This window comes from Sinocyclocheilus rhinocerous, unplaced genomic scaffold (genome assembly GCF_001515625.1).
Source record: "Sinocyclocheilus rhinocerous isolate Xijiao unplaced genomic scaffold, SAMN03320098_v1.1 scaffold55, whole genome shotgun sequence".
Classification (NCBI taxonomy): Eukaryota; Metazoa; Chordata; class Actinopteri; order Cypriniformes; family Cyprinidae; genus Sinocyclocheilus; species Sinocyclocheilus rhinocerous.
This window is the reverse complement of record NW_015647461.1, coordinates 545544-557110: the sequence shown is the minus strand read 5'-3', so window position 1 is coordinate 557110 and position 11567 is coordinate 545544. Positions and strand designations below refer to the sequence as shown.

The window sequence follows — 11567 nt, the reverse complement described above, 5'->3', positions numbered from 1 at the left end:
GCTGAACTTCTGATACGTGCAGCATGATTGCGTGAACATTTCTGAGCAGCAAAAGTGATAGATCTGTAAAGCAGTGAGAGGGCCGTGTGTGTTACCGCGTCCCAAACGACTCAAAATAATAAACCAACAAGTAACAAAACGATGCACTTCACTGTGCTGAGCGAGAGCGCTTCTCTGCGGTCGTCACGTGCTATCGGAAACTTCCTATTTCCCACTTATGAAGTTGTGAGCGCTTCATGTGAGCGCTGCTGCAGTCTTAGGTCAACCCCAAATGCTCTCATTGGTCGAGACGCATGGTGACACCCATCCCAAGCCAGTACTGATCAACATCCCACCCCTCCTGTGACCCATGGTTTGTCTGTGTATTCAGAGCCAGTGAGCAACGGACTTTCATAATAATAAAAAAACGGTGTTAACGCACGATAAAATAATTGTCGGCGTTAATCAATTAATGCGTTAACACGATAAATTATATTATATTATATTATATTATATTATATTATATTATATATGTAGAAGTTGCTAGCCTTATTTCATTTGTTTTAAAGTTTTTCAAACCAAAAATGAGTTATGTGTAAATGGCCTCTTAGATGTTCTGGAATTTCCAGCCAATTTAGCCACTGAATTAGACACGCCCCCTCTTTACAAACTCTGCCCCCTACAAAGATTAACAGGCAGAAAGCAGCTTAAAATCTTCTGATTGGCTAAAATGCAAATTTAACACGCATCACAGTCCTCTTTTATTCTGTACTTCTTAAAATTGGCCAAGCTTCATATTCACTCATCAGAGTTGTAAATCAAAAATGTATATAGCATATTTTAGATTTGTTGGCTGATGAGTTTGCTTTATATTACAGAAACAAAATAATGAGTAGTTACTTTAAGAAAGCCTGTACGCACATTTATGTTATTACTCACACAATTCTCTAAGCCTCCTACACAAAGTAACAAATAAGCACTCAAGCTAGTCTTTACTCAATTTAATATATTCATTAAAAGTAGATCAAGAGGACATAATGGAATTATTCTTTTACGACTCCCACATGGCACACAGACAAAACTCCTCAGTTAATACTCTAACAGACTACAGGAAGCTAATTCACCATTTCACTTCTGCATTGCCTTACTTTCCTACCAACTGGAATATCTACAATTCTGCAACAGTTAAAAACAATATATTTTGGTGTTATAAACTTAAAAATCAACATAGCGTCATGATTAAAAAAATATTATTCATTGCACTTCAAAAATTTGCACTTCCTGCATAGTACTGATATGACATTTGCTACTCTTCCTTATATAGGCTACAAATCACAACAATCATACTGCTTTAAAAGTAGCAAAAATATCTAACAATATTATTATAGGCCTTTTTTTTTTTTAAAGCAGTGTGATATTTTGCTCTTAACAATCTATTTATTTACCATTCTACATGGCTAATTTTATAATCAAAATTCTGTGAAAATCCCTTCTTATATCCCTGACATGCTGTTGGGTGGCGCCAAACCTCTGCTGTACAGGAAATACTATCACTACCACTAACACTATTTAAAGCAGTCTATATGGCAACCCTTCTATTTAAAAGCTCTGTCGAACCCCACCCATACATTGCCAGGGTCACTAACAATTGGTGTCAACTGAGTAGCGAAGTCATAATGACACAGACTAATTGTTTTTTCCCTTCAAAAAATAGATGGTGATTATTAAGAAACCATTGCAATAATGGACAAAAGCATTTAATGGTCAAAAATGTGGTTATTGTGCACGAGAACATTTAGACTGCACCAGATGCCATTGAGCGAGTGTAAAAACAACACTAGCATCTTGAAGATATGATAAAACAAAAGTATTAATTATGTTAACTTAAACTTCTTACAATATTTTTCATGTCATGTCAAGTCATGACATAAGAAACAGCAATATTATATTTGTCAGATTCCTTTTGTTATATACTCAAGTATCTAAATCTGATCTGTTTTGGAGTTCCATATAGCTGACATTTATGTTTAATGATCCTTGAGAAGGTTTGAGATGAGAGGATGGGAACAAGATGAGAGGAAAAACGTTGACTCTACATGAGGAACCAATAAGAGGGTCAATAATTCTTTCAAAATATCCCTGTAATGTAACAAGTCACACAATTAACTAAATGAAAGAAAGAGAAACAACCAATTCTAAGTGCACCATAAACAAATAGCTGATAAATACCTGACCTCTGACTCAAAATGAGTCTGGGAAAGCCTTTCTACTCTTCTTCTACTCAAAAAAAAAAAAAGAGTATCTTAGCAGCCCTACATGCATATTAACCTACTTCAAACTATCTTTTTTTCACAATTCAACAAGGTGGACATGGCAACTTCGACCAGACAAGATTAGAGGCAAAAATAACTTGGGAGTTGAAGCAGGCTGAAAGCATCATTTAAAAAAAAACACCAGGTGGATTACCTTCCTATTTTACACCTTCAGGTAATCCACGCATGGCTAAGCCTGTACTATCCACACTACGAGATTCACCTCTATGTCACATCTATTTGAGGCTACAGTGACAGTCGCTATCACTTTTGCTACTGTGTTACCTAACACCTAAAGGCCTGAGATCTGTCACATTTGGTTTTCTATCAAGATAGGGACCTTGAGTGACTCGAGTTCTTATACTGAGCAAATGATAACTTATATCTCCTAACCCTAAATCCATCCCTCACAGGAACCATTCTGCAGTTTTATAGTTTCATTAAGACATAATTTATTAAGTGATTTCTCAATATTAATGATTTTACTGTCCTTATAGGGACATTTGGTAACCAAAATGCAGGTAAAATCTGCATAATACATTTTGCCATAATATATAGTGCATTAAAAAGATTATATACACATATACATATATATACATATATTACATATACACAACCCACACTCAATGTTATAGAATGAGTGAATGAGGAAGTAGCAAATGGTTTGTTCTGACGTTTCTCCACATGCCTCAATAAATTGCATAACACATGTTGTAATCCATATAAAAGGGGTGGATGACACACATAATCTGATGTCACAAAGAATATGTGCCATTTTACTCTAGTCAGGGTAAACTGTACACACAATTCATGCTTAAATCCCCTTAACTGATCATTATTCTTCTGATTTCAACCATTAGATTTGATCCAGCATGATTGTACATCAGAAACGACACGAACCAGTCATGCAAAAGGACAGACAACAGTGTTTGGGAACAGGTGACATGATACTGAGTTTATCTGATCCAATGTTATAAATAAATGATATGTTCTCGTCAGGCCGACAGTTACATAAAAACCTCCGTCACACTTGTGAATCAAACCATCCCCGTTTCTCCCTCCAAAACACAGCTGACAGCGGCGTTCACATGCACACACTGAATTACACACATGATCACCTCCCTTTAAAGAAACGGCCTTGAGCAGACACGATTAAAAACGAGTGCCGCGTTACAGTATGATGTATACGTGAGTATGTGTGTGAACTCTACATACAAAGAGAATTCAGAGGCGGCCAGCTGGGCACATAAGCCGTAACTGCAAAATCCAAATAATCCTTTACAAAGACAAGCCATCTAAAGTGGGGTGAGGTGAAAGCACAAAGAAAAAAAAAACAGGATATATGCCTGTACAATAGAGTACAAATACATATATGTGAGTGTGTGTACAGTACATATGAGATGTGTGTGCATGTTATGATGTGTGTCTATATTTGAGATATCCAGCACCTTCGGTTCTATATTGAGTTACCGGAATGTCAAGCCACTCAAAATAGGCGGACAGCTTATAAAGCCAGCACACGTCGGGCCGTACGTGCAACGAAAGGCAATAAATAGACATTAAAATAAAAATAGACCAAGCCCTCACCTTCCATCATGATTGCAGATTTGCATTCCTCTATCTCCAAGGAGCCTGAAACGGGAGGAGGGGAGAAGAGAAGCCCCTGGTTACCAGATGGAGAGATGTAAAAAAAAAAAAAACAGAGCACACTTCCAGCCTCGGCTTTAAAGTCCCCGTGTCCCTGGTACGACGGGCCAGTGGATGTTTTAGGGCTCCGCGTTTAGGCCATGGATGCTGCTGCTAGCCACTGCGGCTGTGGTCTACACGATCACCAAAGGATGCTCAAAAGAGGGCAGGAAAAAAAGCAGAGTGGAGAGAGACAGAGAGAGAAGGAGGGAGGGAGAGAGGGAGGGAGGGAGAGAGGAAGGGAGGGAGGAAAGCTTGCTGAGGACATCGTTCAGCTCAGCCAATCCCGTGGGCACTGCTGCATGTCACATGGCGAGCGGTTCATTGCTTCTGTCAGCGTCCTCACTGGGAATTCACATACACGAACACACACACACACACACAAGCACAGAGTTTACCTTGTTATGGTGCAGCGTGCCGCTCCTGCCAGAACAGAAAGGAACAGGATTAATGGGGCGTTGGGTGCAAAATACAGGAAACTGTCCATAAGAACATGACTGAGATACAGTTTCTTCACGGTTACATTTGTAGATATAAACGTTGAGGCTCAGCTGGCAGCCCGTGCCTGTCTATTTGCCTGTTTCTCTCTGTGGCAAATCAATCAATGTGACATTACATCTGACAGAAACAGTAGCTGCCCCATGAAAGGAGGCGCCAGCACTCAATACACTGACTTGTAACAGAGGAGGAGGGGAGGAGAGAGAGGCTCTGTGTTTGTGTGAGGGTTGGTGATTAATTTAATATGAGGAGGTGGGTCTCTCTCTTTAGATTACTAATGAAAAGACAAAAAAAAAAGGTTGGGTGGACTGAAAAAAATCTGTTTCTTTCACAAAAGTACCAGCTGCAGTTTCGATTACATATAATAAAGGGGTTGATGATGATTTTGTGAGGAACATGTTCTTGAATTTTACTTGATTTAAAATAATATTAAAATAAATACTTAATAAGTTTAAAAAAAAATTTTTTTTTTAAATAAAACTATAAATGTAAAATTATATATTGTACACTACCATTTAAAAGTTTGTGGTCGGTAATATTTTTTAAAAAATTTTTTGAAGTCTCTTATACTCACCATGCATTAATTTCATCAAACATACTGTAAAAACAGTAATATTGGGAAATAGTATTAAAATTTTAAATAGCTGTTTTCAATTTTATAGTTTTATATTTTTAAATATTTTAAAAATGTCATTTATTCTTGTTCTGGCAAAGCTGAATTTTCCTTTAGAAATCATTGTAATATGCTGATTTGGTGCTTAACATTTCTTATTATAATCAGTTTCAAACTACTTGTGCTGCTTAATATTTTTGTGGATACTGTGATCTTTTTTTTTAGGATTCTTTGAGGAATAGAAAGTATATATATATATATATATACACACACACACACACACACATGCACACACTGTATGAAGAACTGAAAATGCAAACAAGATTATAAAATGTATTTATATGAGCATATGAATGTTTAAACTGAGTGTGCATAAGGACTATATAACACAAATATGTGTGTATTCTGTGTGGCTGTTCTCCAACATGACACACTCTTTTTATTCTCACAGTTAAGAGATGCCGTTTCATTCTCAAGCCTCTGTTCACCTAAGTCATGCTCTGGTCCATGTGAGCATCTCTTTCCCTTATCACTGTCTGTCTCTAGCGCCCTCTGTCTGTAGTCTTCCGCCTGTCTGAACACATTGCAGGCCATAAATGTCTAACCATTTATGTTAAACATTTATAAAAGTTGAGTATAGAGGGCCATAGCGACCCAATTTTTGATGGGGATACCCCCCAGCCCCCCACCCAAGTTTTCAGTTAAGATTCAGTTTTAAATTACTTTTGGCATCCCCTCAATCCTGAAAATGTGGTCACATCCTCAATCTTCAACACAGTTTGCATTACCACAACACACACCCAAACTCAAACCACCCTATTACAGCAGATGCTGTCTGTGAATACCTCCCCTCCCCCACTCCACCCATTTTACCCCACCTCTATAACCCCCTACACCTCCCAGTGGACCCGATCTTATCCTTCCAGCGTGCAGGTGCACATGTGTTTGTGTCAGTGTGTTTACACATTTTGCTATTAGGGGTGTGCGATATATATCGTCTGCGATAATATCGTAATTGTTGTTTTAACGATGTGCGATTTGACATAATAGAGTATTTTGCTAAAACCATTCAAAACACCCCTACAGAGTGCACGCATACATAACGTGAAGTCTAGACTAGTGCACATTTAGAGTGTGTTCTTTCACTAGATGATTCAGTCTATTACAATACATTTAGAATGATCACAAATTCAAGACATCATGGCAGAAAATGTATATATTTATACAATTTCATATAGTTAATAATCAATTTCACATGAAGAGTGCCATTTTTATTCAAATATTACCATGATTACAAATGTGATATTGATTTTTTACAACAGTTCAATAAACAAGAAGTTAATTAAAAGACTTACGTTTTAGACACCATATTGCCTGTTTTTGCTCTATTTCGACAACAAAAATAATTCCAAACAAAGCCACAGCCCTGTTTTGCTTCTCTGAGCAACATGACACTGTATATGACTCACTTATTAACAGTGACTTTCTGCCACCTGCTGGCGGTTTTAATTTCACATTCAAACTATCTTTTATTGTTTAAAGCTGCAGTCCGTAACTTTTTTGGTTAAAAATTATCCAAAATCAATATTTGAGCAAGTACATAACCAGCCAGTGTTCAAAACTATTGCCTTACTTTAGCCCGATTCACAGCGGTTAGCTTATAATAATGTTTTCTAATTTGAGTGGTACGGGTAGGTTTTCGCGGGAAATTCGAGCATGGCACTGCGTCATTACGTCACGTCTGTAAACATAAAGAAGTTTCCCCGGCTACTAGGCTATCCATGTGAGGATCCTGCAGGTGGCCGATAATTTATAGCCTTTTCTCACAGCAGCTGGAATAATTAAATGTATCATTTTGATGGCGGATTGTAATCCAGAAAGGATTACGTGTTTTGAGAATAAAATATAACAATAATAATAATTTGAACAGTTTGATGTGATATGAGCTAACCGATCTTTAGAAAATTCTTATTTGGGTCATATATTCCAAGACGTAGGCTAGAATCTGTGATTGTGAAGTACAGTAAATATCCATTCCACCCCGGTGCGGTGACTGACTGCCACACATACTCTTCAGAACATTAGATTCATCCGCGCTAGAGTCGTGCCGACTCACAACCCACGAGTCAGCTGTCCACAGCAGTCCTTAAGATACCAGCACAATAACACACTCAGCAAAATATTGTCTAATTATCGTTATCGCCGATATCGATCGTTAACGAGCCTTAAGGTCTAATCCCGATGTAAACTATAAGCACAAACTGTCATTTTTCTGTAACTAAATTTGACAAGGTTTTATTCAGTTCATTTTTATTAAGGTTTATTCAGGTTTTATTTTATTCATACAATTCAAGATGGCGCCTGTGTGTTGGTCGGCATGCCGTTTGTCTCGTCAGTTTTTGGATATCCATTCAGTACTCTGCCTTTCGATGCTTTCTCTGCTGTTGTTAATGCATTGTGCTGATGCTATCATCACCTATGATTGCCAAGTATTTCTGCACATCAAGAGTTTGTTAGAGAATCAACCTAGAGACTGTCCACATTGTACAGGATTATTGTTACTCCTCGTTCTCTCTTCCATCGGCCGCATTTATTCGCCGGCTTCCTTGCTGTATTATCCATCAGCGGAAACGTTGCAGAAGAAGGAGAGGAAATCGTGGAGGTGTCCGGGTGAGGATTAGGAGAGAAGTTTACATCTCTTCGGCTCAACTTTATACTTGTCCCGTAACACTTTCCCTATGGTCACCGTGGTTTATACCTGGCTCGGCGTTCGTGGGATGTGAGATATGCCTGTCATCTGCCCGTTATACCGGACCAGTGGTAGTCGGCTGATTTCTGCGCTCCTCCTCGATTGCGCGTCCAAAGAAGGGGTGTGAATCTTCAAAATATTAAATCATTGAAGTATGTCCGTCAATCACAAGCACAAACTTCTGTCTCCCACGTTAAGATGGCCTTGGTAAATGCCAGATCTGTGTCTAATAAGACTTTTATTTTGAATGACTTTTTTACTAGACACGAATTGGATTTCTTATTTTTAACTGAGACCTGGACTGGAGCGGGTGAGTCGTCCGTTTTTGGCGAACTTTGTCCTTCAAACTTGTTTTTTTAGCACTCCGAGATGTGTTGGAAAAGGAGGTGGAGTGGCTATGGTTTTCAGGAACTGGTTTAAATCTCAGACTGTCTCTGTTGGGAACTTAACCACTTTTGAATCTCAGTGTGTTTTGCTACTGTCGGTTGATTCTGGTGATAATGCAGTTTTGGTTTTATTGGATCTTAGTGCTGCCTTTGATACAGTTGATCATAATATCCTTCTGTCACGCCTTGAACATTGGGTGGGCATAAAGGGTACAGCACTTAGCTGGTTTGAGTCGTATCTGAAATCCAGGTCATTTTCAGTGTCTGTTGGCCAGTTTATCTCATCATCTGCCTCTCTTCTCTACGGGGTCCCTCAGGGGTCCATTTTGGGTACATTACTCTTTAATCTGTATATGCTTCCACTTGGTAATATCATAAGGAAATATAAAATCTCTTTTCATTTTTATGCAGATGATTCTCAGCTGTATCTTCCATTAAAATCTCGAGATTCTCTGCAGCCTCTCATCGACTGTCTTGAGGATATAAAATGCTGGATGTCAAATAACTGCAGCTCAACAATGATAAAACTGAGGTGATTCTCTTTGGTCCCTCTAAAACTAGAAATTCTGTTGTTGGGAACTTAGAAAACCTTACTCCATATGTTAAGTCTCATGTAAAAAATCTAGGTGTTATCTTTGACTCTGAGCTTTGTCTTGAAAAACAAATTAGCTCAGTTGTTAAAAATAGTTATTATCAGCTGAGGATCATCTCTAAGCTTAAATCAACACTTTCCTTTCAAGATCTGGAAAAAGTCATTCATGCTTTTATCACATCACGCCTGGATTATTGTAATTCGTTATATGTTGGTCTTCCACAATCTTCATTGGCACGGCTGCAGATGGTTCAGAACGCGGCGGCTAGATTGTTAACCGGCACCAAAAAACGCGAACATATTTCTCCAGTTTTAGCGTCCCTTCATTGGCTTCCTGTCTTTTTTAGAATTCAGTTTAAGATTTTACTTATTGTTTTCAAAGCTCTTAATGGACAAGCCCCATCTTATATTTCTGATCTTATTCATTTGCATTCAACGCCGAAGTCTCTCAAATCCGCTAATAAAGCTCTATTACATGTCCCTCGGTCACGACTTAAATTAAAAGGAGACAGAGCCTTTGCAGTCGCTGCTCCACGTTTGTGGAATCAGTTGCCACCTGACATTAGGAGTGCTTCTTCTGTTTTTATTTTCAAGTCCAGACTTAAGACACATTTTTACTCTCTCGCCTTTCCGGGCTATTAATTGAATGTGAAACTGTTGTTATTGCCGATACTACAATTTTTTATTATTATTGTTTTTTAAATTTTACTTTATTTTAGAATTTCCTGTATTTTATTATTGGTTTTGTTCAGCACTTTGGTCAGTGTAACGCTGAATTTTAAATGTGCTCTATAAATAAAACTTACTTACTTACTTACTTACTTACTTACTTACTTACTTACTTACTTACTTACTTACTTACTTACTTACTTACTTACTTACTTACTTACTTACTTCAGCTTGTCGCTATTAGTAATATAGTGCCAAGGAAAACGGACTTTGGCTGCTCTCGTAACAGTGCAGCAGGAGAGAGAGTTATATAGACAAGCACAGTATTTATAAGCGGAAAGAACCCTAACTGAATGGATGTTATTGCTGTGTGCAATATTATAACATCTAGATAGATAAAAAAAAATCATATTGTTTAAATTTTGCTATGCGTACAGTATATTACATTTTTTACCGTTCAAAAGTCTGTGGTTAGTAGACTCTTTTGAAAGAAGTCTCTTATGCTCACCAAGCCTGCATTTAGTAGATCAAAAATTTAGTAAAGTAGTAATCTTGTTAAATATTTTACAATTTACAAGAATGGTTTTCTATTTAAATACATTTTAACGTAATTTATTCATGCGATGGTAAAGCTGAATTTTCATTCTGTATGAATATGCTGATTTGCTGCTTAAGAAACATTTCTTATTATCATCAATGTTGAAAACAGTTTGATATTGTTTAATAATGTAAATTTTTTAATTATTATTTAATATAAAGCTTAAAATTTTTGTGGACACTGTAATACATTTTTTCAGAATCCTTTAATGAAAGTTCAAAACACCTTTCTGAAACTTTCTATTACAATTTACAATTACAATCTACTTACAATTTTTTGATCAATTTAATGCATCTTTGCTGAATGAAAGTGAAAAAAAAATAAAATAAATACTGACCCCAAACTTTTGAACAGCAGTGTAGCCAAAATAGAGACAAAGTATATACAGTACACAAGGTTACAATTTAACATGATTTAAAATGCTACAAATCATGAACCATCTACCACCAACCACCAGCTTCTGTCAACATCCTCCCAAACCCAGCTGGAGTACAAAATATTTGCCAAAGGATATTTGTGGGAAAGAGTAAAAGGGTGGGGGTACCTACTTTCACACACATAAATAACTCATGTTAGAAAAAGCGAGAAAAGGGAGGAAAGCCAAATGAAGCAGACAAAAAACAATAAACACACTATAGCTGTATCCGAAATCACCACCTATTACCACATTCACTATTCTCTATATAGTGTGAATTCATACATTGATAACAGAGAAGATGTGGAACTGTCACAAAAACTATTTTATGACAGAGGGTTTCACTTACATGTGAATGCTAGACTAAATATTATGTTTTTGGTAATTAAAATAAGTTTAAAATTAGAAATACAACCAAATGAAAGTTTATTTTCAGACAATATAGTATGATTTGAATTGTCGGATATTAGGAAGGTCAGGACCTCTAAGGCATTTGTATAAGGGGACTTTTGATTTGATTTACCGCCTACTTATTTCATGTTACAGTAGTTTACTTTTATGTTGAATTTATACCTCCAGCGTTTCCAAAAAAAGTCATGGGACACCAATGTGTGCCATATTTGTGAACTGAAAAGTGGCACCAAAAAAAAAATTTTTTTATTCAACATACTGTACTATTCAATACAAAAATAGCACTGCAGAAACATTATTATGAGAGGGAACGCAGTGACATTGAGACACATATGTGCAGACACACAAAATGATGATACCTCACCAATGTAGTTTCAATAACCAGTAAGAGGCTCTTTAGTTATGTTTATCAATCTCTTTGAGACACAATCAGCAGCGTCTTTAGGTGCTAAATGAAGAGGTGAAAGGGACTGAGATGGAGAGTGTCAAAGAAACTTTAAGCCAGGGTCAAGTGAATGTTACACATTATTTGGGTAACACTTTACAATAATTAACTAACACTGGGACCTTATTGTAAAATGCTAGAATTATTTGTTATTAAAGCACATCTACGTTCACAAAAACACTTAAATTAAACAGAAAAGCAAGCAGGTGCATGA

General features: G+C 37.0%; 1 protein-coding gene across 17 annotated transcripts in view; it reads right to left on the bottom strand.

Annotated features, from left to right (window-relative positions):
• Positions 1 to 4557, bottom strand: part of LOC107709192 (SH3GL interacting endocytic adaptor 1) — a 96675-nt gene extending 92118 nt beyond the window's left edge. For 15 of the 17 annotated variants that reach the window (XM_016513609.1, XM_016513617.1, XM_016513611.1 and 12 more), the window contains exon 1: positions 3879 to 4312. In XM_016513609.1, coding sequence (XP_016369095.1) covers positions 3879 to 3888 — 10 coding nt within the window. In that variant the 5' untranslated portion in view covers positions 3889 to 4312. Of the gene's footprint in view, positions 1 to 3878; positions 4313 to 4375; positions 4401 to 4500 lie in introns of those variants that run through there. The other 2 variants (XM_016513610.1, XM_016513625.1) reach the window with 2 other exon arrangements.
• Positions 4558 to 11567: the final 7010 nt, after the last annotated feature.